This window comes from Canis lupus, chromosome 27, assembly GCF_003254725.2.
Source record: "Canis lupus dingo isolate Sandy chromosome 27, ASM325472v2, whole genome shotgun sequence".
NCBI classification, from domain to species: domain Eukaryota; kingdom Metazoa; phylum Chordata; class Mammalia; order Carnivora; family Canidae; genus Canis; species Canis lupus.
Window position 1 is genome coordinate 5,640,100 of NC_064269.1, and position 26,973 is coordinate 5,667,072.

At 47.0% G+C, this 26,973-nt stretch overlaps 2 protein-coding genes and 1 long non-coding RNA gene across 3 annotated transcripts; 1 reads left to right on the plus strand and 2 right to left on the minus strand.

Annotated features, from left to right (window-relative positions):
• Positions 1–2,212: 2,212 nt before the first annotated feature.
• LOC112678277 (uncharacterized) lies at positions 2,213–7,009 on the minus strand. The gene is made up of 4 exons (XR_003147484.3): positions 6,836–7,009; positions 5,067–5,228; positions 3,152–3,244; positions 2,213–2,558 (listed from the first exon to the last, which is right to left on the minus strand). It is a non-coding gene; the product is annotated as an uncharacterized LOC112678277 (long non-coding RNA).
• Positions 7,010–7,054: 45 nt separating this feature from the next.
• Positions 7,055–9,999, plus strand: FKBP11 (FKBP prolyl isomerase 11). Its single transcript, XM_025477476.2, has 6 exons — positions 7,055–7,279; positions 7,413–7,478; positions 7,693–7,780; positions 8,058–8,091; positions 8,451–8,521; positions 9,761–9,999. The coding sequence occupies exons 1-6, from the start codon at positions 7,139–7,141 to the stop codon at positions 9,976–9,978; spliced, it is 618 nt and encodes a 205-aa protein (XP_025333261.1). The 5' UTR covers positions 7,055–7,138; the 3' UTR covers positions 9,979–9,999.
• Positions 8,959–20,491, minus strand: CCDC65 (coiled-coil domain containing 65). The gene is made up of 8 exons (XM_025477475.3): positions 20,143–20,491; positions 19,400–19,567; positions 14,206–14,375; positions 13,541–13,679; positions 12,212–12,406; positions 11,387–11,605; positions 10,864–11,016; positions 8,959–10,753 (listed from the first exon to the last, which is right to left on the minus strand). The coding sequence occupies exons 1-8, from the start codon at positions 20,272–20,274 to the stop codon at positions 10,436–10,438; spliced, it is 1,494 nt and encodes a 497-aa protein (XP_025333260.1). The 5' UTR covers positions 20,275–20,491; the 3' UTR covers positions 8,959–10,435.
• Positions 20,492–26,973: the final 6,482 nt, after the last annotated feature.

Sequence of the window (26,973 nt, forward strand, 5' to 3'; positions counted from 1 at the left end):
CCTCCATCCTCAGATCTCCCCAGCCTGTGCAGTCAGGTGCTTCATCTGTAGATTGGAGTCTCGTCTAGTTCTGGACCTTGGCAGTGAGTAAACACAGAAGATAAAGGTCTGTATAGTATAGTGAACTTGATCCTCCTTACAGCTGTAGCCCTATATCACCTCTGCTTCAGGCATATGGTTCCCTGTTGTCAGGAAGCCAGGCCTCATCCGGAGAGATTCCACAATGTTTTGAGGGAAAGGACAAGCCTCTGCCCTGCCCCAGCCCTCCCCTGCCACTACTCTTTTCCTCTCTTGCTACTACTGTCTGGCTCCAGGCAAAGAAAGAGATGGTGCTCCCCCTTTCTTTGGTGGAGGAGGTCTGGGTGAGCTACGCAGACCTTCCCCACTCTTAGCACTTTCTTAAGCTTTGGGGACAGAGACCTTCCTATCCTGATGTGGGAAAGGGGCAGGATTTAGGCATACAAGAAGTTTGAAAGCCCCAAGTACCAGTGTGAAGTAAGTCATTTGTATTCAGTTACCTCCATGCTCCTCAAAAGTCCTGCTTGGTGACCAACGTTACTGATAAGAGCACCTTTCCCAAGTGTTCTGTTTGTACATTTATAAGCATAATCCTTCTAGAACTATAGCCCTCATAAGATAATGATAATGGAGAGGACTTTAGCTGGATGCAGGCCAGTGGGTGTCCTTTGATCCCTGAAGAGGGATCAAAGTCCCTCTGGTCCCTCAGTACTCCATTTAATATGCCAGGAAAGAGGTGGGGGGAGCCCTCTTGTGGCAGTTGCTTAAACTTTCCAGCTGCTTTTGGTGGGACGGGGGACTTAACCTGGTAGATAAATGTTCGGCATCCAGCTCTTAGAACAAATAGCAGCCTAATCTGTCTATAATGTAAATAGCTCTTCAGTCATAGTTTGGCAGAACACTTGGGCCCAGGATCTACTTCAGAATAATTTGGGCAAGGGAGTTTCTGACAGGAGCCTGGAAAGGCCATTGGAAGGCCTTGGATTGATCTGGGTAGGATGGAGGACAGACCTGCTCCCTTCATTCCAGAGTTTAGGGACAGTGATGGGGAAAATGAGTGTGGTATGTAGGAGTTTCCAGACTAGAGATACAAGGTCTGAAGGCTCTGAGGAGTCACTGTACCACTTCCAGTCCAAGTGCCTAGATTGGTCAGAGCAGAACATTGACAGGTATCTACTTGGTACCTTTTATGTTTCCAGACGTGTGCTAAGAAGGAAGTCAAACCACTGTCCTGTTGGAGAAACTTGGAAATCCTTGTCTGGGATGCTCTGATATCCTTTGGGATACCCATAGTGCAGCACATGGGGTAGTGAGAGTTGTGTAAGGGATACCCCTTTGCTGCTGAATTGTGTAACTGTGTAGGGGATACCCCTTTGCTGCTGCTTGGTGCACAGAATGGTGTCTTTGGGCAGGCAGGCATACTACTAAGAACGCTGCTTTTCCAGTTCTGAAGGGCATGGAGAGAGGAGGGCCAAAGTCCAGCCCTCTACTTTCCAACCTGGTAACTGGAGGGATAGAGTATTTTGCTGGCACACTGGGGAGTGATAGGATCCAGAGGCCTTCCTTCCTCTACAGATTTTTCAATCTAATTGGGTTTCCTGGCCGTGGTTGCTGGGATTAGGTAAGAATGACCCCCAAGTTCCTGAGCAAAGGGAAGAGGAGGTTAACTCTGAGGAAATCCAAACTTTGGAAAAGGGAGCAATGCAGTGGCTGAAGGTCTGGAAGTGAGGAACTTGGGTCAGGACCGTTCACCATCACGGCTTGAAGGTGAGTGTCTGCTTGTGTGTGTCACTTTGGCCATGAGCTGCAGAAGGGGGTATCTGGGCTCTAGGTTAGGAACAAATCTGGTGGAATAGAGGATAACATTCCAGCCAGAATTCTGGCTATCTAGACCTAGAGCTGACCGGTGTTACCCATGCACCCTTCCTCCTATCACCCTTCCTCCTAACCAGACACGTTGAAAGCTGTCTCTGAGGAGGTCCAGTCAGTCACTCTGGGCCAGGCAGAAGGTTTGAGAATGAACTTGTCCACTGTCCCCACCCCCCAACTTCCACCCCTTCATCACTCGTTGTCCTAGGAGAGAATTGAATACAAGGCCTTATAAGGGTTAGAGGGGTTACCTTAGGGTGCTGAGCCACAGGGACTTAGATGTTAGCTTCTTTCTGAGTTCTGAATATAGGAAAGAGAGGTGCTCTTTATTTTTTTTAAGGTTTTTTATTTATTTATTCATAGAGACACAGAGAGAGAGAAAGAGAGGCAGAGACACAGGCAGAGGGAGAAGCAGGCACCACGCAGAGAGCCTGATGTGATGTGGGACCCAATCCAGGGTCTCCAGGATCATGCCCTGGGCTGAAGGCGGCGCTAAACCTCTGCGCCACCAGGGCTGCCCGAGAGGTGCTCTTTAGGTAGTAGGTAAGAGATCAGTTTTTGCCTATGCCAGATCTTCTATTGATGGGATGATACCTCCCCAGCTAGAACAGCCTTGAAGGAAGTGGGGGAGGGGGGCACTGCTTTGGTTTTCGATGAGTGTATAACCACACCTAAAAAGAAAACATTTTGTCATCCTAGATATACATGCCCTTGAAAATATGGCATTAGATTTTGAATCCAGATTTATATATGCTGACTCAGAGGCTTTTTGTTTATTAACAGTCTGTTAAAAATAAACATATTAAAAATATTTAAAAAGCAGTGCCCTGCTTACTGTCTGGCACATAATAGGCACTGAGCCTTGATAAATGAATAAACATCATTGTCCTTAACCAAACCGGATCCTGTGGGTACCCCATGAGTCCAGGGGGCCATGGTAGTTTCTTCTACTTGCTGACAGAGACACCTGTGAAGGTGGAGGCCTTTCCAGGAGTGGCCCTCTGATTTCTTTTTTTTTTTTTTAAGATTTTATTTATTTATTCATTAGAGACACAGAGAGAGGCAGAGACACAGGCAGAGAGAGAAGCAGGCTCCATGCAGGGAGCCCGACGTGGGACTCCATCCCAAATCTCCAGGATCACGCCCTGGACTGAAGGTGGCGCTAAACCACTGAGCCACCGGGGTTGCCCGGCCCTCTGATTTCAAAGTTGTGACTCCAGTCAGGATTGTGCCCGCTTCCCTACCTTTCCCAGAACCATCTCACCTTTCTCTGTCCTTCAGGTTCCTAACTTTGATCCAAGGAGAAAGCTCCTTCCTTCCTGTTCCTTTCTGGGTCCTGGTGGGCTTGTGCTGCCCTCTGTGGGTGATAGTGTTGTCTTAGTTTTGCCCCATTCCCACTATTCTCCCCCCGCCAAACTCCACCCCCACTCCCCTTTCCCATTCTGATCCCCGACAAAGCTTCAGACCTGGACTGGTGGGCAGTAGCCTTCCACCTTCATGCCACTGTTCCGATCAGCGCACGCATCAGCGCAGTGTACACTGTCATTGCTTTGCTCAGATACCCTCAGTGGGTTCCCCCCCTTCGTTTGACATTCAAGCTCTCCACAACCAGCTTTTGCTTCCCTCTCTAACTACCTCTCTCTACTCCTCTGCCTGAATCCATTATTTTAGCCAAACCAGTCCACTCATTTTTCCCAAATATCCAGCCTGCTGCCTTTATCCTCTTTCTCCATTTTTTAAAAATACCACTTTAAGATCTACAAGGCTGCCGATGACCTCTCTAATCACAAGGACTCTTGTTTTTTGTTTTTGTTTTTTTCTCCCTGGCTGGCTCCTTTCATTTCATTAGCACAAGTCATCCAACACCTCCCACACATTCCCTTGTATGTTATATGTTGTATTCATTCATTTAATATTTCATTTTAAAATTTATTTTTGTAACCAAAGTAATTTTCATTGCAAAATATCCAAAAATACATAAATATGCAGAGCAACATGTGGAACCTGTTCCCCTCTACTTTTCTCAGTCCCATTCCCAAAGTAACGACTCTTGGCTATTTGGTGTGCCTCCTTCTGTTAGTTTCTTTCCTAATTATGAATACCTCCACATATTTGGGAAGAGGTTAAAATATAAATGTACTCATTTCACATCTATTATTCTTGCTTTTTTTTAACATAAGGATATATATATTTGTCTTGGATATTTTCCAAGTTAGTATAGTTATATATATTTTTTACAGATGTATTTTTATTTTAGAGAGAAGCAGGAAGGGCAAAGAGAGAATCTCAAGCAGACTCCATGCTGAGCACAGAGCCTGACTCAGAGTTTGATCTCACAACTCAAGATTGTGACCCGAGTTGAAACCAAGAGTTGAATCCTTTACCAACTGTGCACCCCAATATAGTTATTTTTAATTATATTGAAAGCATTGCATAGCATAATATTCAACATGAAACATATTTGTCTCAAATCTGCTATATGGGGCATATTGTGCAGCTAGTACCTAGGGAACTCCAGGCATGATCATAACCTTGTCCTTGCCATCAGTCAGCTGGCTCTGCAGAGATCAGGAGAAGTGGGGCATACACAAATAATTGCAACACAAGGGAAAATATAATAGCGGCCCCCAGTGTATGCTGGAAGTTCAGAAATAAGAGAAGTGACTTCTAATTAAGGGAATCAGGACTTTACAGAGGAAGTGATATTTAAGCTTGGTTTGGAGGAAGCTTGACAGGTGAAGGAAGAGCATGAGCCAGGGCACAGAGATGGAAACACATGATGCAGGTTCATCTGATGCCAGATCAGTCTATGATGAGCAGGAAGGAGATTTGGTTCAATTCATAAATGTTTATTGACCCATCTATGTATCAAACACCATACTAAGCAATGAAAATATAGAAATGAGAAAGATGAGGTTGCTGTCATTAAAAGGCTTTCAGTTTAATAGAATAAAAGCCAAGTTTGGAAAGGCAGATTAGGACCAGATGGTGAAAGCTTTCAGCTGGCATGTCATTCATGGAGTCTGAATTTTATTCACTGGGCAATGTGGGGCTGTAGGCTCCATGATGGAAGTTGAGCAGATAGCAGCAGTGTACAGAATGGGCTAAAACAGGGAGAGCCTGGAGATGAGGGGCTTAGAGTGCTCTTTCTCTACTTTAAAAAAAAAATTGATTTCTACCTCAGAAAGTGTCTGGTGGTCAGCAGGGCTTAGATGACTTTTTGCTTCACGGCCTTCACACATAGTTTCATCCTCATGGCCACCTCATGGTCTGATGTGGCTGCTAGAGTGTAATTCATCTCATCTACATTCCAGGCAGTAGAAAGAAGGAAGGGAAGGAGCCTGGGGAGAAGAGTGAGCACACAATGACACATTTCTAAGCTGAATTAATTCCCTTTAAGGAGCCTTGCTGGAAGACCGGACAATATTTCCAATACTCCTGTTTATGTTTTACTGGCCTGAACTTAGTCACATGGACTTACCCAGCTTTAAGGAAGACTTGGAAACGTAGTTTTGTGTTTCTTATTTTTAAATTTGAGGTATAATTTGCATGCAGTGCTATGTGCAGATCTTCTCATATAGTTTGATAAGTTCTGACACATGCATACACCCATGTAACCCACATGGATATCAAGATATAGAGCATTCCGCCATCCCTAGAAACTCCCTCCTGCTGAGAGGACTTTTTCCTTAACTCCAAAGAGAGAGGTAATGAGGGCTTAGTTAGGGTAGTAGCCTTGGGAATGGAAAGAAAGCTTGGAGAGGTGGTGGAAGGAGAATCCAAAGGACACTGGTTAATGTGGGGGATGAGCAGAGAATCTAGGAGAATGCTAACAGCAGAACCACTAACTGAAACAAAATTGGGAGGGAAGTCTAGATTCTTACAGATGGGATGGATGAGAAAAAGGAGAGTACACATTGGGTGTATTGTTTTGAGGTGCCGGTCAAACATTCAAGTGGAGATACTCAGGCAGTTGTATCCAGAGTTGGGAGGGCATTCAGAGCTCAATGGTATCAAATACCAGAGAGATGCTAAAAAGGACAAGGGACCAAGAAATGACCCAAGAATTTGGTGACTGAGCTCACTGATGACTTTTGGAGGGAGCAGAATTCAGTTGCCATGGCCTGAGTGGCCAGTGAGGGTTTAAATCATGCAGAAGGGGACTGGTTGTATTGCCTGAAATAATTTAAAACCCCTTGGGATATCTGACTGGCTCAATCTGTGGAGCATGAAACTGGATTGGGGTTGTGAGATCAAGCCCCACATTGGGCAAAATAAATAAAAATAAAAACTAGATCCTTGCACATACATAAAAGGGTTATAGGTAGTTGCCCTTTTGACAAGCTTGCTGGTAAGGGGGGAGGGATACATTGGTGTCAGGAAAAGATCAGGGATTCCCCCATCCTTACAGAAAAACAGCTCCTGGCTCTTAGAAATTAGCTTTCCAAAGAACAGGGAGACAGGACAGCTCCCTGCCTCCTTTTGGGCATATGACCTCCAGAAATTCAAGGTGAAGGGCTGGAGGTGGGAGAGAGATGCCATCTTTAAAACTGTGGGGTCTTGGGCAGCCCCCGGGGCTCAGCGGTTTAGCGCTGCCTTGGCCCAGGGCGTGATCCTGGAGACCCGGGATCGGGTCCCACGTCGGGCTCTCTGCATGGAGCCTGCCTCTCCCTCTGCCTGTGTCTCTGCCTCTCTCTGTTTCTCGAATAAATAAAATCTTAACAACAACAACAACTGTGGGGTCTTAAAACTGGGTGGGATGAGCCATCCGGACACTGCCAGGACAGGTGTGAAGAGACGATCTAAATAGGAAAGAGCAGAAAGCAAACAGCCTGGACTCGGGCAATCCTGAATGTTGTCTGTCGTCACCCGGCTAGGAGACCTTGGGCCGGTTACGTGACCCGAGCACCCAGCTCCTCATCTGTAAAATGGAAACAATTGCGCCTACCTGTCGGGTGGTTTTGAGGATCCCACACAAGTGACTGGCACACAGTAGGTAACCGTAGGTGGGTGCACTTAAGTGACGCAGCGCCTCGCTCTGGGGCCGACCGGCCAACAGCGGGGCTCAGAGGGCAGGGAGGGCTCCCGCGCCTCCTCCCTCCAGGAGGTGGGGACAGGGTGGAGGAAGGGCGGCTGGAGGAGGAGCTGGCGCGCCGCGGCCCGCCCCGTCCCGTCCAGTCCCGCCTGGGCGCCGAGGGCACCGCCGTCCCGGCCGCCGCCCGCGCAGCCCGAGCCGGCCCCCCGCGCAGTCATGAGCCCGCGCCCCTCGGCCCCCCGGCGCCGGCGGCTGCTGCTGCTGCTGCTGCTGCTGCTGCTCGGCGGCGCGGTCGGCCGGGCCGAGGCGGAGTTTGAAACCGAAAGTCCCGTCCGGACCCTGCAAGTGGAGACCCTGGTGAGGAGCGAGCCCGGGGCTGCGGCCGCTGGGCCTCGGGAGGGAGCGGCGGGGGCCGGCGAACCCCGAGCGGGGCCGGGGCGGGGGCCGGGGTCCCCGGAGGCGCCTGCGTGACGCCGAGGTCCCGCCCCAGGTGCAGCCCCCCGAGCCCTGCGCGGAGCCCGCTGCTTTCGGAGACACGCTGCACATACACTACACGGTGAGGGGCCCGGGCGGGGCGGGCCGCGAGGGGGCGGCGCCCCGCGGGCACACGTCAGCCTTGGCGGGGACACGTGGCGGGGGGCGGGGCGGGGGCCCGGGTCGCGGAGCACGTGGCGGGGGGAGGGGCTGCCGCTGCTCCGCCGGTTCGGCCGCGGCCCGGCGGGGGCAGAGCCGGCCCGCTAGGTGCGCGTCCCGCTGCTCTCTCCCCACAGGGCAGCCTGGTGGACGGACGCATTATTGACACTTCCCTGACCAGGGACCCTCTGGTTATAGAACTTGGCCAGAAGCAGGTGATCCCAGGTGTGTGACCCGCGCCTCCCACTCTCTCTTCCCAGCCCAAGCCCCTAGCCTCTTCAGTCCCTAAGCCACCTTGGAAGTGCCCCCCCAGGCCTCCACCGGCCACCTCCTGAGGTTCGAACCCCACTTCTGACACTCCTTTTGCCCCACACCCCACTGGCAACCAAGGATCTGAGAAGTGGGGTGCTCAGTTGAGGGTCGTGGGGAGACTTTGATCCGCCTGTCCTGGGATTTGGGGAATGTAGGGAGCTTCCTGTTCAGTTGTATCTTCTTTCTCAAGGTCTGGAGCAGAGCCTTCTAGACATGTGTGTGGGGTGAGTATCTGGGCAGGGGTGGGCCTGGGTACCCCCTTTGCATGGCTGGAGGCTTACTTTGCTATCCTTGCTCCTAGAGGAGGGAGGAGAATGTTATGATAAAGGCTTGGCACTGAGCAGGTCCAGGTCATTGGGACCCCTAAGGGCATCCAAAACTGCTGGGCCCGTCTGGCTGTGGGTTTTGTTGGAGGCGTTGAGGCATGTACGGGGACAGAGGCCTTTCCTGGTCGTCCTGTCTGGTGCTCAGGTGGGAAAGTGCGTGTATTAGGGTGAATATGTGGGGAATGGGCTTCAGATGGACTGAGGCCACTGGCCCACCTGGTCCCACCTCTAGCTGTGATGTGCATTCCCTCCCTCAGAGAGAAGCGAAGGGCAATCATTCCTTCTCACTTGGCCTATGGAAAACGGGGATTTCCACCATCTATCCCAGGTAATCTGACTAGGACTCTCTGAGGCAATCAAAATACCCGGTCCCTAAGAGCTACCAGACACTACACACTTTGGAGCTTGAGAAAGTCCAAACCCAGTTTGCTGAAAAGGACAGGGGTGGCTGGGGCCTCCTGCATGGCTGCTTCTTTCCTCTTCAGCTCACCAACAGAGACTAGAGACATACAACCTGATAAGGCTACCTGGCTTGCCCTCTGGCAGAGAGCGGCTTTTGAGGGAGAAGACACCTGCTTGAACCACTTGGGTCTGTTGCCTATGCTCCTTCTCAGAACTCTAGACTTTTCCTGCCTTTTCTCCACAACTCCAACCTGTGTCATTTGTGCAGTTGGCACGGCTTCTCACCACATCCCCACCCCTTCTTTCAGTCTCCACCAGGGAAGAGGCAGTAAAAATAATCGCAGACAAGTAATTCACACCAAAGCCAAACAAAAAAACAACTGTTTATAGAGCCCACTCTATAACTCTATAACTTTAAAAGCTGTCAACAGGTCATTGGACAGATTTCCTAAGATGCATATCTCTTTGCTCTGGGTTATAACAAATGTTCTGTTAGCTAAAATGTTTTGTACTTCAGAGCAATAGGATAAAAGATCTTATCTTAGTTCCAGCTTAGAAGAAGAACCCGAAAGAGGGTCATGGGACTAAAGAAAAACTCTTTTTACCCAAAGCACTGTTATCTCCCCATTTCCAGTGTTTGCATTTCTCCGCTGACTCACTCCTGTTCATTCACCCGCTCCTTAAGCCACGTCCTTCTTCCTCTCCAGCTCTTATGTTGAAACATCTGTGTTTTCTAACAGTCACACTGCATATGCTCGTTAGTTGGTGTAGTTGGTGACATTTTAAATTGTCTAGGTTAAATCCAGTTAATTTCAGCCCTGCAAAGATTCTATCAATGTGGCTATTTGGATTGGATTTGAATTGCGTAGAAATTCTCTCACTTTTAAATGGAGAGCAGCCTGTATGTATCCACAGAAAGTTTCCCTGTCCTGTCAAAGACTTGCAGCTGAACGCAAGCCACACTTGTAGACATGGGGCAAACATAACTATTATCCATGGACTATGCTCATAACCTTTCTCTGCTTCTGTCTAAAGGAACTCAACACGCTTAAATCTAGCCAGCTTCACAGTTGTTGCTGTAGTGTGGCCTGCCCTCCTTTCATTTAGATTCTGAGCCCTGGATAAAATACAGAGATTCTAACTCTCCCCTCCTCTCTGCCTCCAGCGGATGCAGTGCTGCAGTTTGATGTGGAGCTGATTGCACTGATCCGAGCCAACTACTGGCAAAAGCTGGTGAAGGGCATTTTGCCTCTGGTAGGCATGGCCATGGTGCCAGCCCTGCTGGGCCTCATTGGGTATCACCTATACAAAAAGGCCAGCAGACCTAAAGTCTCCAAAAAGAAGCTCAAGGAAGAGAAACGAAACAAGAGCAAAAAAAAATAATAAATAATTTTTTTAAATGTCTTTGCATTCTTCACCTGATACTTTCTGAGGCTACTTCTGTAAGTGGGAATGAGGCAAAGGGCTGGGGAAAAAGGCATTCTGAGTTGGATGCTGCCTGACATTGGGGTGGTTGGAGGCTTTGGATCACCCCTTCCCCTGCCTCTTCTTGTCCTTATTGCCAAGGACCTGCTCTTGAATCTTCCCATAGGGACTCTTATGTCCTGAAGTTATGGGTTTTGATCTTCATAATGCCCAGACTCTAGGAAGCAGTGCTTCATTGAACAGTGAGCCTCCTGATAATTGCCTAGCCATTGTCTCCACTCTGGGGCCACTGTGTTCCTAGTATCTTCCAAGTAGACTGCCATATGGCAAACATAGAAGGAGCTCACGATCCTCATGGAAATTTTTAATAGTCCTCGGGTCTCTCAAGAAATTGGGGTTTGAAAAGATTCTCCTATCACAGGATGTGGGAGATCACATGGGCTGCTTCAATGATATTGTAAGTGGTTGGAGGTGGTTTATCACCTGGCTGGGTGGTAGGTGTCGACAAAGGCTGGGGTAAGTTACTTCGATGGTTGATGATAAAGAGTGGGTTGAGCTGGCTCAGCACTTTGTCACTCACTGAGATGCCATCCAAGTACTGCTTCAGCATCTCCCGCAACTTCCCATTGATTTCTAACAACTGGGCATGTCTATATTGGAGGCTCAGCTGCTCCAGTTTCACTTTGTTGTACCTTTTCCAGAAATTCTCCATCCCTGTGTAGTTCACTATCACCTGGGAGTTGAGGTAAAGGGAGAAGGTATGTATTGAGGCTTAGCAAACGCAGCCCTGTTCCCCGTCTTCCCCAGCCTTGGGTGATAGACTCTGGGCCCTGGGAACTTTACCTTTGCGAGCTCCTCAGTAAGCTCCTCTGGGTAGATTTCTTCTATCTTCTCCTGCTCCTCAGGAGTCAATACTGATGAATAGAAAGGCAGCACTTTTTCTTCCTCTGTTTCAAATTTCCTACATATTTCAGCAAGTTTCAGGATCTTTTCACCCTATCAGAAGCAGGAAGAGACCTTTTATTAGGAAAGGGGGTACGGAGGGGAAATAGTGGAGTTGGTTCCCCTGCTTAAACCCAGGGAACCTATTCATCCAAATGTGAGATAAGAATAATGAATACATTTAACACAGAGTGCTTACTAGGCTCCAAGCACTAGTCCTAAGTATTTTACATTCTTAGCAAATTCATTATTAATTCATTTCATTTAAAATGTGAGAGAGGAGGGAACATGGAATGAAAAAGGTAGTCTGGGTATCCACGGAGGCGGGAAGCAGGAGAAAGGCCCTCTACCTCTCTCAAACCCCTTTCACATCGCAGGGAGCCAAGTTCCTTGGTTTTGTTTTGACTGCCTTCTCCCCTGTTACCTTATCAACGATCTTTCTCAGGGCCTTGAGGGCGGCATTACTTTCCACGGTGAGTTTGACTAAGTTTTCCTGCGATAGTTCCCGGGCCTGGGTCCTTTGGGCCTTAAGTTTTCGCAGTTGAGCAAGGATCAATTCCTTGTCCTTACGAATGTACTGGTTTTGGTCTTCACTCTCACGGCTGTGCACCAGAATCTTATTTTTTAAAATAATTATGGCGTCCTGGAGGAACAGAGTAGATTATTATTATTATTATAAAGATTTTAGGGCAGCCCCCATGGCACAGCGGTTTAGCGCCGCCTGCAGCCTGGGGTGTGATCCTGGAGACCCGGGATCGAGTCCCACATCGGGCTTCCTGCATGGAGCCTGCTTCTCCCTCTGCCTGTGTCTCTGCCTCTCTCTCTCTCTCTGTGTGTGTCTCTATGAATAAATAAAAAATCTTTAAAAAAATAGAGGAAAAAAAAAGATTTGATTTTATTTATTCATGAGAGACAGAGAGGCAGAGACACAGGCAGAGGGAGAAGCAGGCTCCATGCAGGGAGCCCCATGTGGGACTCGATCCCGGGACTCCAGGATCACACCCTGGGCTGAAGGTGGTACTAAACCGCTGAGCCACTCGGGCTGCCCAGGAACAGAGTAGATTAGAGGAAACATTTGACTGACTAGCTGCCAGTCTTCAGTGAGACAGGTAAAAGGACAATATGGGGACTGAAATCCAAGGATATTGTCTTTCCCCAGCCACTGACAGGGTCCAGTAGAAATTGGGAGAAGATGACCAAGAGATAATGGAACAGTTAAAGCAGAGTATTTCCAATTGGCTGGACTAACCTGTAGTCTCTGAATTTTTTTCATCTGTGCTTCAATCTCTTTGGAGCTCTTCTCATCTTTTACCTTCAGAGTCTCAAAGGCAATCTTTTGGTCTTCTGTGGCATCAGTGTAATTCTTGAGTGCTTCCTGGAACCTTCTCCACAGATCTACTATATTCTCCAGTTGCAGTCTGAGAAAATGCTTCTTTTCTAAATTCTAGGAAGTGGCCCCAAAATAGCCAGTGCTTAGAATTACTGTATTAGGACCCTTTTACTGCCTCTAGCAACCTCATGCTCTTGAACTGTTTACAACCTAGTACAGGGCAGAGGTCACCAATGAAAATATCTGCAAAGACCAGGTGGATAATGTAAGTGCTGTAAGCTAGAGGGAGCCTGTGGTAAACCAGAGAAGAAATGCTCCACAGGTGTTTGGGGTAGAGGGTTTTTTTTTCTTTTTTTTTTCAAAAGAAGCTAAAATTTTGGATTTTTATGTGAAATCTCCCCATTTTAATTTTTATTTAAAAAACATTTTAAAAATTAATTAGGCTCCATGTGGGGCTTGAACTCATGACCCTGGGATCAGAGTTGCATGCTCTACAGACTGAGCCATCCAAGCACCACCCCTGAAATCTCCCAATTTTTAAATGTAAGAAGCTTATTTTAAAAACTTACAAAAAGGAAAAAATAAAAAAAAATTTTTTAAATTAAAAAACATAAAAATTTACAAAAAGGACACCTGGGTGGCTCAGTGGTTGGGCATCTGCCTTTGGCTCAGGGTGTGATCCCAGAGTCCTGGGATCGAGTCCCACATTGGGCTCCTTGCACATAGCTTGCTTCTCCTCCCTGTGCCTCTCTCTGTGTCTCATGAATAAATAAATAAAATCTTTAAAAAATAAAATAAAAATAAATAAAATTTTACAGAACACTGTGGAGAAAAAAAGAAAAAGAGCCCCATGCCCAAACCTAGGTCTGCAGGAAAGCTAAGTTTGTAGCCTCCAGGATGGTGGAAATCACTCTGGGCTAAGGACAGACCTGGATTCTCCTGGTTCTACCCCAAAGCAGCAGCATAACTTTGGCAGTTCATTTTACTCCTTTGGGCCTTAGTTTCTTCATCTACAAATCACAGGGGTGAAGCCAAATGAGCTCCGTGGTGCCTTTTAACTCTAAAATGCATTTTCTTGGCATTTCAGAATGGTTCTTTCCCGACCAGTTTCTACAAAATTACAAAATGCATTAGGGGCATAGGCATTTTCTTGGTTGTGCTCATTAGGTGTCTCTAGGACTTCCAGCGGCCTTGACCATTTTTCTCTCCCTCTCTCCCAGCTCTTGCCCAGCTACTCTCCCTTCATACCTTGTTTTTGAGATCATCCCACATGCTCTGGAACTCCAGCTTACTTTCATACTCAGAATCTATATAGTTCTGCTCCATGGCCATGAAGACATCTTGTAGGTAGTGAATCTCTTTTTCATGTTGGTCAATGATTGTCTTCCTGTGGGAGATAAGACACTGTCCCTGCTCTGAGGGATAAAGTGTACGGACCAACAATGACAACTCCAAGCAGTGCATAATAACAAATGATATGAGTGGTACAGACTCCAAGGTACTGAAGGATCAGAGAGAGAGCATAGACTCTATTCTTTTTAGGGTCAGAAAGAGGGAATAAGATTAATAGGTATTGCATTCACATGTACAAAAGGCTGAAAAGTGCAAAAGGTTTCAGTAAGAAGTCTCCCTCTCCTCCCTGTCCCCTGGCAGATGGGTTAGATTTTGAGACCTGAAGGTAGGTGGTGAGGGTGTTACAGACAGAGAGCTGGCGTGGGCACAGGGAGGCTAAAGCCACAAGCTTCAGCCTGCATTAATTTAGAAGAAACTCTGGATGTTCTCTGCTGGGGGTCATGTCATGAACAAGGTGGGATGCTCCAGGTTGCTGGCCACCTGTTCAGAGGTAGCTCCTTGACACGGGCTCTGGGTACTCGCCTGGACTCAATCCCTCATCTCCTCTTAGGCCCCCATACCTTTCTGTCTCAAACTCTTTGGTTAAGGCTTCCAGCTCTGTGTTGTAACTTTCCTCTAGGAGGTTGAGGCGGCATCTCTGCAGGGCTAAGAGCTGGTCAATGCTGTGCAGGTGGCTGCGCAGGGCATGGGCGTACTGCTCCTCTGCTTCTGACAGGTCCCTGGCTAAAGACTGGGTAGGAAACAGAGAGTTACCATTTTGGCTGAATGGCATCAGTGTGAGAAAATACAGACGTGTTCAGCTGGATGGCATGAAAGGCATTTTCCCCTAGTTCCTGATGCCAGCTCTTTGGCTCCAGGAGTGCTGGTTCTCCCACTCATGACTGGAAAGTAAGAGTGGCATCAGAGAACCCCATGTAGCCAGGCAGGATCCTATGGACAACAGACATTTACACTGATGAGGCTGCCACTAAAAGGAATCGGGGATTCTTGGGGAAATGGCTGCTCCAAGTCTAAGGCAGAAAATAAACAAGTAGAACCTAGGGTATCTTGTACTAGATGGCAAAGCAGCTATGAAGGACCAATAGGGTCATGCCAAAAGAACTCAGGAACCAAGAAAAGTGTCTCACTGTGGCAGATTATACCTTCCAAAGAGGGGCATAACCATATCTGCTGTCCTACAATCTTCTGCAATGTGACTCTTGATCTCAGCGTTGTGAGTTTGAACCCCACATTGTTTTGGAGATAACTTGAAAATAAAATCTTTTAAAAAAAAGTGAATGAAACAAAAAGGATTTAGTGAATGCCTACATGATCCAGGGACCTTGAGCCACTCACTGTAAACTACCACAACCTCTAGGCAGAGCTAGCTTTTACCTTGTATGTTTGGTATGAAACAGGATCTTTGGAAATAGGTGCTGATAATGGAAACCTCTTCATTCACTCAGCCAATGTTTACTAAACCTGTCATGTCCCAGCACTGTGCTGACTGCCAAGGATCCAGGGATGAAAAGACATGCTCATTGCCCCCAAAGGAGTTTGCAGTCCTGGATGCCTGGCTGGCTCAGTGGTTGAACATCTGTCTTTGGCTCAGGGCGTGATCCCGGAGTCCCGGAATCGAGTCCCACTTCAGGCTCCCTGCATGGAGCCTGCTTCTCCCTCTGCCTATGTCTCTGCTTCTCTCTCTCTCTCTCTCTCTCTCTCTCTGGCTCTCATGAATAAATAAATAAAATCTTAAAAAAAAAAGGAGCTTGCAGTCTTGCAGTAGGAAAGGAGTTATATAAACAGAAAATTACAGTATAACATGGAAATTGCTATGAGATTAATGATTTACCAGTGACAATAGGATATGAAAGACTGAGTGCCTCTCTCTGCCTAAGAGCACTGGGAAAAGCTTCACAGGACAGATGTCATTTGTAGCACTCCTGAAGCAGTGAGAGTTTGCCAAGAAGACTGAAGAGATGGGGAAAAGAGAATTCCAGATAGAGGGAACAGCATATGCAAAAACACAGGTAAGAAACAAGGCTGGCTGCGTGAACCATCTTGACCATCTTTGACCGTCTTTCCCTGGGGTTTGCTTTTTTTTTTCCCGTGGAAGAAGGGAGCCACTAAAATTTAAGCAGTGAAATAACAGGATCAGCTTTTTGTTTCTTTTTTTTTTTTTTTTCAGCTTTTTGTTTCAAAAAGATAATCCTGGCAGTTGTATTGACGGTCATCTCAAGGTAGCTGGGCATGAAGGCTGGAAGACAGGAGACTCTTGGAGCAGTCCATATGAGAAAAGATGCCCAGGTCTCAGCTGCAGCAGGACAGTGGGGAAGGAGAGCAGGGTATGGCTTTGAGAAACACATAGGCAGAAGATTTATACAAAGCTTAGTAACAGAAGGCAAGGATGGAGGCAAAACCTAGGAAAATTCCCAGATTTCTGTGTTGGGTGGTTTGGTGAATGGCACTGGCCACCTGATTTTAGTATTTGTGCTGCTGAAGCGAGCACTGGCCACCCGAATACAGAGTAAGGAAGACCAGAGTGTGGAAGAATTGGTTTGGGTCTGACCTGGGAAGGGGGAACTCCTGAGTTTGGTTGGGGGGACAATGCAACAGCCAGGAACAGATATCTAGGAATCTTAAATAGAATGACATGGAACTCATGAAAGAAATCCAGGCTGGTATTTTTTTTTTTATAAAAGACTCTTTTTAAAAAAACTTTTTATTTATTTACGATAGTCACAGAGAGACAGAGAGGCAGAGACATAGGCAGAGGGAGAAGCAGACTCCATGCACCGGGAGCCTGACGTGGGATTCGATCCCGGGTCTCCAGGATTGTGCCCTGGGCCAAAGGCAGGCGCTAAACCGCTGCGCCACCAGGGATCCCAAATCCAGGCTGGTATTATAGACCTGGACGTCATTAATATAAAACTGGTATTTAAAGTCAGGACAATGAGGGGCTCCTGGGTGGCTCAGTCAGTTGAGCAGCTGACTCTTGGTTTCAGCTGGGGTCGTGATCTCAGGGTCATGGGATTGAGCCCTCCATCGGGCTCTATTGGGCTCCATCGGAGCAGGAGGCTGCTTGAGATTCTCTCCCTCTCTTCCCAATTCATGCTCGCTTGCTCTAAATAAATAAATAAAATCTTAAAAAAAAAAAAAAAAAGTCAAGGGCACCTGAGTGGCTCAGTGGTTGAGCATCTGCCTTTGGCTCAGGTTGTGAATCAAGTTCCCGGAGTCCTGGAATCAAGTCCCGCATCAGGCTCCCCTTGGAGAGCCTGCTTCTCCCTCTGCCTGTGTCTCTGCCTCTCTCTCTCTTTCTGTGTCTCTCATGAAAAAATAAATAAAAGAGAGAGAGAATCTTAAGCCGGCTCTATGCAGGGAGCCTGATGTGGGACTCGATCCCAGGACTCTAGGATCATGCCCTGTGCCGAAGGCAGGCACTAAACCACTGAGCTACCAGGGATCCTCAAATAAAAATCTTTAAAAAAGTAAAGTCAGGGTAGTGAGCACGATTGTTTAGGCCCTCACCACCTGGTTAAAGGGTGAGATGGCCAGATTCAGAAACGTTGCAAATGCTAAAGTTCAGGTGATGGAAAGAAGAAGATAAATTCACCAAGGGGATTGGATATATATCCCAGAGGCAGGAGAAAAGCCAGGAAAGAATGGTGTCATGGAAACCAAAGGGGAGTTTCAAGGAAGGGATGACCAAGAATGTTAGGGCCCCAGGGGCACTGGGTGGCTCAGTTGGCTGAGCATCTGACTTCCGTTTGGGTCGATCTTGGGGTCCTGGAATTGGTTCCCACATCACACTCTGTACTCAGCAGGGAGTCTGCTTGGTCCTCTCCCTCTGCCCCTCTCTGCCTTTGTGTTCTCTCTCTCTCTCTCTCAAATAAATAAATAAAATCTTTAAAAAATGCCAGTGCCACATAGCAGTCGGGTTAGATGAAGACTAAATAATGAAAAGTATCCATGATTCGGGCCTGGTAGTCTTTACCAGAACAACTTCCTAGGGAAGAGTGGAAATCAGATGTGGGATACAGGATAAATAGGAAGTGAAGAAGTGGAGATAGCAAGTGAAGACCACTAACATTTGCACATTTAATACATTTCAGTTGTTCAGGAGCGCCCCTGAAGGTGCTTAATTAGCAGTGTGTGATTTACCTAAGGCACCGACTGTAATCATTAGCTACAAAGCTGGAAGCTGATTGGTCAGGGTGAGCCTGACCACTGCTCAGCATCCCTAAATGAACACTGCGGGTTCTCTTCTCGGCAAGTGTTTGATAACTGCCAATAAGGGTGTGCAGAAGTCACTTAAAAAGCCATAAGACAGGGCAGCCCCAGTGGCGAAGCGGTTTAGCGCCGCCTGCAGCCCGGGGCCTGGTCCTGGAGACCTAGGATCATGTCCCACGTGGGGCTCCCTGCATGGAGCCTGCTTCTCCCTCCTCCAGTGTCTCTGCCTCTCTCTCTTTGTCTATCATAAATAAATAAATAAATAAATCTTAAAAAAAAATAAATCATTCTTTCAAAAAAATAAAATAAAAATGACTTGTTAAAAAAAAAAAAGCCATAAGACAGGGGATCCCTGGGTTGCTCAGCAGTTTAGGGCCAAGGCCCAGGGCGCGATCCTGGAGTCCCGGGATTGAGTCCCACATCAAGCTCCCGGCATGGAGCCTGCTTCTCCCTCCTCCTGTGTCTCTGCCTCTCTGTCTCTGTCTATGATAAATAAATAAATAAATCTTTTTAAAAAAAGCCATAAGACATAACTGGTAGGGTGAGGAATTCTACTGTATAGTGGTTTTCACAAATCTGGGGACTCTTAATATGTATCACTTGACACTTGGCCATCTACTGAATTTTTCCTCCCATGAGTTAGGCTGTAGAGGAGAGATGTGAATTTTCAAGAGGGGGCATGCCAGGCTGACAATGTATATTCTGCTGTTACTATGGGATTTCTGCTGTTGTTTTATGATAGAAAAGACTAAGGGGGAGTCAGTAAACAGAGGTTGAAAGGAGGATAAAAGAAGGGATATAGCAAAATACCTTAGAAAAAAAAGTGGTGTGGACTCAATCTCCCAAGAGCATAAGGATGGCTGATTGAGTGGGTTAGAGATCCAGAACTGCTCTTACCCATGGAGACCTGACTCATCCAAGGCCACTGAACTTGAACCAAAGGGGCCAACCGGAGTTTGGTTAAATAAAGCACTGGAGTCGGAATCAAGAAACTCATGCTCTGGTTCCAGCTCTCTTGCTGACTGGCTGTGTGACGTTGGGCAAGCCAGTACCTTCTCTGGAACTGAGTTCTCTCACATTGCAATGAAGACGTGAGACTAAGTTCAGGTCATTGGGTGATGTCTGCTGTGCCTTACAACTCTAATATTGTGTAGTGCTGGTTTCAAGCAGTAGATGACCAAGGAAAATGGTTACACTGAGGCGGGGGAGAGGGAGAACAGCCCAGTAGTCCATTTTTCATTTCAGTGAAAACTGGTATTACTAATGCCTGCTTCATTACAGCCTGCATCTTGTAAGGGCTTTAAGATTAAAAAATTCTGGGTGCCTGGGTGGCTCAGTTGGTTAAGTGTCTGCCTCTTGATTTTGGCTCAGGTCATGGTCTCAGGGTTGTGAGATCAAGTCCCACCAGGTTCCACCCCACTCTGGGCATGGAGCCTGCTTAAGTTTCTCTCTCTCCCTTTCCTTCTGCCCCTCCCTCCCTCTCTAAAAAAAAAAAAAAAAGAAAAGGCAGCCAGGTTCAAGTGTTTCCTTGGCAGGAGTGCGTACCTTGATGACACTGTCTTTGCAGTCCACCACTCGTTCAAATGTTTGGCTGAGGATCTCGATGTCCTTGTGAAGCTCTCTGGTCTTGACTTCTCTAAGGACCGTTCTCCACTGTGTGTTAATCTTGTTAAGGTTCAGAACACTGTTGTGCTCCTCCTTGGCCAGCTTGTCCTGTGTGAAGGAATAAATACACCCCAGGAGGTCAGGGCCTCCTAAAGCCTTGTTATGGTAAAAGAAACAAGATCACACGTTGCCACTGACCCCTTACCCTTTGTCTTTTCAGAAAGACCAAAGTTCCCGATGACTAACACTCAGGGAGTTCCTGTTCTTGTTTTTTGGGAGGGTCTGAAGTGAGACAGGAACAGCCTGATGGCACTTCAGGGAGGGCAGGGGTGAATTTCCTTCAGGTGAAGACATCAGAGCAGGATGTTGTTTGTAATGACCTGTCTCCAGGGAGTGTACCAGAATTTCAGAGAGCTTGGACAGCTGACAACACCTGCTATCCCCTCTGGGGCTCAGTTGGGACCCTCAACCTCTAGACCACTTTCCCCCCTACGTGCTTCACAAAGACCTGCCTCCTCCCCCAAACAATCTTGCCAGAAATCTAAGCATACTTGGGTCTCAAGATTTCCGGAGGAGGGGAGGCCAGCGTGGAAACAGGCTGCCACAATGAGAGGGTCAAGGCGACAGGACCAGTGCAGGGAGTGGGGTGGGGTTGGGCAGAGAGTAATGCAGAAAGCCATCACCTTCAAGAACTGGCTCAGGAGCCTCTCTTTCTTCTTGGCCATCTCCTCCTCTGCCAGCATCTTCTGCTGAAACAGAAGGAGCTGCTCCTCGTCGGACAGGGGCATCTTGGCCTTTTTCCCTTTCTTAGGCATAGCTGAGTGGGGGGGGTGGATCTAGGCGGGGATGCTCGGTCGGCTTTGGCCAGCTTTAGAGCAAGTAAGAGGAAAACAACCCCAGCCCAGAAAAGGGCCTCCTGGAAGTGCCTCTGGATGGCAGTGGGACCTTAGATCCTTGTCCTCGCACGACAGAGAGCGCCTGAGATAGCGACGAGGCTGGGGTCTGGAGCCAAAAGACGCGTCTACGTCTCCTAGCAACGGGGATGTCGCTAAGCTAGCGCTGTGGCCGGCTGGGAGGAGAGACCCTGGCTTGGGGCGCCCTCTGCTGCCCGGAGGACCGCACTCAGTTTTGGAGAGAGCGTGGGGTTTTTGTTTGTTTTTTAAGGGTTTTATTTATTTATTCACGAGAGACACAGAAAGAAAGAGAGAGACACAGACAGAGGGAGAAGCAGGCTCCATGCAGGAAGCCCGATGCGGGACTCGATCCCAGGACTCTGGGATCGTACCCTGGGCCCAAGGCAGGCACTCAACCGCTGAGCCACCCAGGGATCCCAAGAGCATGGTTTCACCTCTCAAAAGCCTCCTCCCTGAACATTTTTAAGCCTTCTTGGGGGATTTATTTTTCACAGAACGTCCATATTTTAGCATACAGATAATGAGAAGTTTTGGAGAGAATGTGAAGAAATGGGACCCCTTACACATTGCTGGTGGGAAGGTAAAATGGTGCGGCCTCTTTGGAAAACAGTTTGGCAGTTTCTTAAAATGTCGAACATAATGTACTGTGTGAGCCATCAATTTCACCCTTACCTGTCAATCTAAGAAATATGAAAACGAATGCCCATGCTGGGCATAAAGTCTGCTTAAGATTCTCTCCCTCTCTCTCTCCCCCCCCAACACTGTCTCTTATATATACATAAATAAATAAATAAATAAATAAATAAATAAATAAATAAATAAAATTGATTTATGTTGGACAACTTAATCTGGTTTTAAAATCACTTAATTGTATACTTGAAAGGGGTGAATTATATGATATGCAAAATGTGCCACCATAATGTTGTTTTAAATGTGAGATATAATGCTTGTACTAGGGTTCTCCAGAGAAACAAAACCCTGTTGGGTTATGTACACACATCTGATATTTCAGTCTGAGTCCAAAGGCCAGAAAAGATCAGTGTTCTAGCTCAGCAGTCAAGCAGAAAGAATTCGCTCTTGCTCAGCCTTTTTTCCCCTATTGAGGCCTTTAACTAATTGGTTGAAACCCAGCCACAGTAGAGAGGGCAATCTTTATTCAGTGTATGGATTCAAATGTTAATTTCATCCAGAAATATCTTCAAGACATACCCAGAACAATATTTGACCAAATGTCTGGACCCTTGTGGCTCAGTCAAGTTAACACATAAAATTAAGCATCACAAGTCTACCTCTTCTCAATTCACATCTTCTTAAACCATATTTAATCTCTAAATAAAGACAATAACAAGATATAATACTTAAATACTATGATATAAAGTCATAGGATACTAAGGATGATAAGGAAATAAGAGGAAAGAAAACAAAGATATTTTTATATACACACATATTCATAGCAAAAGAAGGAGGAACTGCTATGACAATTATAGTTCTGTGATTACAGAAATTACATTCTGGGAGTGCCTGAGTGGCTCAATTGGTTAAGTATCTGCCTTTGGCTCAGGTCATGATCCCGGACTTTTGGGATTGGACTCTTGGGATTGGACTCTTGGGATCAAGCTCAGAGGGGAATCGGAATCTGCTTCTCCCTCTGACTCTCTCCACTCTGGTGCTCTTTTTCTCTCACTCTCTCTCTCAAATAAATAAGATCTTTATTTTTTTTTAAGATTTATTTATTCATGAGAGACATAGAGAGAGAGAGAGAGAGAGAGAGAGAGGCAGAGATACAGGCAGAGGGAGAAGCAGGCTCCATGCAGGGAGCCCGACGTGGGACTCGATCCCAGGTCTCTAGGATCAGGCCCTGGGCCAAAGGCAGGCGCTAAACCGCTGAGCCACCCAGGGATCCCCAATTAAGATCTTTTTAAAAAAAGAAATTACATTTCTGTAACTGGTCACGTAGTTGTAGCTGACAACTTATAACTACCTTCTTCCACTATCCATTCTGTATTCTTTGCCTTCAGCAAGCACCTCTGCTGGTCATTGTTCTCAGACCCATTCCTAAAGGAGCTGGGCCATTAGTAATATTAAGAGACAATGTGAGGGATCTCCTATATCCCAGACATTCTTTTTTTTTGAGATTTTATTTATTTATTCATGAGAGACACACAGAGAGAGGTAGAGACACAGGCAGAGGGAGAAGCAAGCTCCACCCAGGGAGTCTGACGTGGGACTCGTCCCAGGACTCAATCTCAGGACTCCAGGATCACGCCCTGGGCTGAAGGTGGTGCTAAACCTCTGAGCCACCCGGGGATCCCCTATCCCAGACATTCTTTTCCTTACCTCCACTGTGGAGCAGTAGTCCAATTTCCCCTTGGTAGTCAGGATCAGTCCCAGCCAGCACAGTGACTCACTTTGCTTGTTGACTCAGAGGCATGAGGAGCCCTAAGTGGCTAGGTAACAGTCTTAACTTCCGGTTCAATGGACTCATTGTGTCACCTGGTGGAAGTATTCCTCCTTTGGAGCTAAGACCTCTAGGCCGGCAGAGCATAAGGTTATAGGGACACAGGCAAAAAAAAATTCTGTTAGTGGATCACTAGGGATAATAGTTATTGGTCCCATCCACTCCCCCGTTGATTCCTAGACCTATGAATCCTGACTATCAGAAAAATAGTACCATATATTGGACTCTGATCCAGAGCACTTACAGCCTTCTGGATAATTGCCCCAGCTCTACAGGGCATAGCAACCTAGCTGGTACTATAACTGAGTCTTCTACTATTCTTCAAACCAGCTGTTTCAGGATGGTAGGGACATGATAAGAACAGAGAAGCCCATGAGCATGGGCCCACTGCCACACTTCGTTTGCTATGAAGTGACTTCCTTGATCAAAAGCAATGCTGAAAAAAAAAAAAAAAAAGCAATGCTGTATGGAATACGATGAGAGTGGATAAAGCATTCTGTAAGTCTGTGAATGGTAGTTTTGGTAAGCAGCATTATAGGCAGAGAAGGCAAATCTGTATCCAGAGTAAATATCTATTCTGGTAAGAACAAAACCTCCACTGTTGCAGTGGTTCAGTGCGATCAACCTGTTCAGCCAAGAGAATGACACTGCATCAGAGGCCCAGTGTTGATCTCTGCTGCTGGCCGACCAAGCGCTCAGTGATTGCCATAGCCAGGTCAGCCTTGGTGAGTGAAAGTCTGTGTTGCTGAGCTTATGCATACCCTCCATCCTTGCCACCAAGTCCGCTTTGTTCATTAGCCCATTGGGTGATGACAGGAGTGGCTGGGTGAAAAGGCTCGCTGGTATCCACAGTATGGATTATCCTATCCACTTGATTATTAGAATCTTCTGCTGAGATTGCCCTTTGTAAACATTCACAGAAGACCCAATATCCTCATGGATTTGTTTATTTTTGCTCATTCAGAGAGATCTATCTACATACCCTCTCAAATTTCCTTTTCACCAATTTTCCAATCGTGTTTCTTCCAAGTCCCTGACCATCCAGCTAAACCTTGGCCACAGCCCATGAATTGGTACATAATTTCGCATCTGGCCATTTCTCCTTCCAAGCGAAGTGAACAACAGGTGCACTGCTCAGAGGTCTGCCCACTGGGAGAATTTCCCTTCACCACTGTCCTTCAGGGATGTCCCTAAAAGGGGCTGTAGTACTACAGCTGTTCGCTTTTGGGTGGTGCCTGCATATTATGCAGTATAATCTGTAAGCCAGGCCTGAGTTTTTTCTTCTTTCATTTCCTGATAGGATGCTGTTTTGCAAGCCCAACTTCCATGGGTTTGTGGGTCACATAACACCCAGTTCACAATAGACAGCTCAGGCCATAAAGTAATTTGGTGGTCCATTGTTAAGCACTCAGTCTCTAGTAAGGCCCAGTAGCAAGCCAAGAGATGTTTTGAAAAAGAGTCGTTATCTGTGGAGAATGCCAAGGCTTTGCTCCAAAACCCTAAGGGCCTGCGCTGCGATTCCCCTTCTAGGGGAAATCTTCAAACAGCACCCCTGTCTGACATGCTACTTCCAGCACCCTACTAGATCAAGTGGTGCAAGTGGCGAGCAGCTTGCATAGCAGCCTGACATGTTGCAGAGCCTTCTCCTGCTCTGGGTCCCATTCAAAACTAGCAGCTTTGGGATGCCTGGGTGGCTCAGGGGCTAAGCGTCTGCTTTCAAATCGGGGCGTGATCCTGGAGTCCCAGGATCGAGTCCCACATCGGGCTCCCTGCATGGAGCCTGCTTCTCCCTCTGCCTGTGACTCTGCCTCTCTCTCCCTGTCTCTCTCTCTCTCTGTGTCTCTCATAAATAAATAAAATCTTAAAAAAAAACTAGCAGTTGTAAATGGCCCAGAATAACAGAACCAAATGAGGACTATGTTGCCTCCAACATCCAAAGTGGCTCAGTAAGGTGTTGTGCTTCTTTTTGGTTATAAAAGGGGCTAGATCCAGAGTTATCCTTTACCTGAGAAGGGATATCTTGACATACCCCACACCACTAGATCTCTGGAAATTTCACTGAGCTAGAAGGCCTCAGAACTGTGGTCAGATTTATTTAGCACCCCAGACATACAAATGTCTTACCAATAAGTCTAGAGTGGTTGCTACTTCTTGCTCACTAGATCCAATCAGTATAATGTCATCAATGTAACGGACAAGTGTGGTATCTTGTGGAAGGGAAGGGTGTTAAGCAGAACATTATGCACTTGTTACCAGTGTCAGGGGAAGGCTCCAACTACATGGAGGAGAGCAAAGATCATCACAATGCCGGTCACCAGAAATAGAAGGTCAAACACTTCTGCCCACAGCATCTGGATGTCAGAGTTACCAAGGAAAATACAGTGCAGTCAAGCACTCGATGAAGCAATGCTTTCTCTGCATAGAGAAGAGATAGAACAGGATCAACTTCAATCATGGACATTGGTCCCCCATGGCCAGCAGGTGCTTCCTGGAAGCCAATAGACAGGGCAGTTGATCAACATGCACCCCTCTTGTACCACAGTAGAAGGATCTCTCCCCCTTACCCGTGGAGTCTGACATAGCCGGGGGCATGTCTGAGGGCTACTGTTGCTCACGTTTAAGCAGAACAAAGGAGCACCCATTGAGCCTGAAACAAGCAAAGATATTCCCACACAAAGTAGTAAATCCAGCACAGGCTGTGTGGGCACTTTATCTCTTGGTAAGAAAGTTTTCTAGGGGACACCTGAGTGGCTCAGTGAGTGAAGCATCTGCCTTTGGCTCAGGTCATGATACCAGGGTCCTGAGATTGAGCCCAGCATTGGGGTCTCTGCTCACTGGGGAGCTGCTTCGCCTTCTCTCTCTGCCTGCTGCTCCCCCTATACTTGTGCTCTTTCGCTTTCTCTGCCACATAAATAAAATCTTAAAAAAATAAAAAGTGTTCCAGGCCCACAGTCCATTCTTACGTAGCTGAGCAGAGGTGGAAAGACTACAGGTGTCAGATTGTCTTTCTCGACAAAAGATGATCAAGATTCTTGTGAACTAAATTATGACATAGGGCTGGAAAGTTGATACACCCTGGAGGTAAGAGAGTGAAGGTGTATTGCTGGCCTTGCCAGCTGAAAGCAACTGGTAGTCCTTATTGCCAGGGATGGAGAAAAACGCATTTGCTGGATCAGCAGATGTATACCAGGTACCAGAGGACATGTTAATTTGTTCAAGCAATGAAACCACATCTGGTACAACAGCTGCACTTGGAGTGGCCACCTGGTAAAGTTTATAATAATCCACTGTCATTCTCCAAGACCCATCTGTCTTCTGCACAGACCAAAAGTTGAGTAGGAACATGGTAGGAATCACCACCCCTGCTTCTTTCAAATCCTGGATGGCAGTAATTTCTGCAATCCCTCCAGGAGTGTGGTATTGCTTTTATTTTACTATTTTCCTAAGAAAAGGTAGTTCTAGTCACTTCCACTTGGTCTTTCCCTATAATCCATAGGTCAGAGAACCAACGTGGGGATGCTGGCAGCTGCTGAGTGCATCTATTCCAGTTACATATCCAGAGCTGGGAAGTGAACCAAAGATGGGTTTAAGGACTCATTGTCCCACTGCGAGATGGACTTGAGCTAAAACTCCATGGTCACCTGACCTTCATAAGCCCCTACTCTGACTGGTGGCCTGCAGTGACATTTGGGTCTTCTGGAATTTGTGTCTGTTCACAGCCAATGTCCAGTAGTCCCCCAAAAGTCTGATGATTTCTGTTCCACCAGTGTACAGTTAACCCTGATAAAAGGCCATTGTTTTTTTTGGAGGGGGGGACGGGGTGAGGGGCTAGGAGAAAGATTAATAGTATGAATCTTTGGCAATGTACTGGGATCCTCAAGAGGATCCAACCTCCCCTTCATTCAGGGGGTGCTGGTCTATAAACTGGCTCAAGTCTGGAAACCCTGTTTTTATGATTCAGGGTAGAATCTTGTTCACTTGACCTAGAACTTTTCTGTTTGTCTAGATCAAGTGAGAATTTAGTAGGCTTCTTATCTATCTCATTTCTATCTCACCATGATCAACTAGCCAATGTCGTAAGTCTTTGTAAGTCACACTGTTGTGGGTTTTTTATTTTTTTAAGTTTGTTTATTTATTTATTT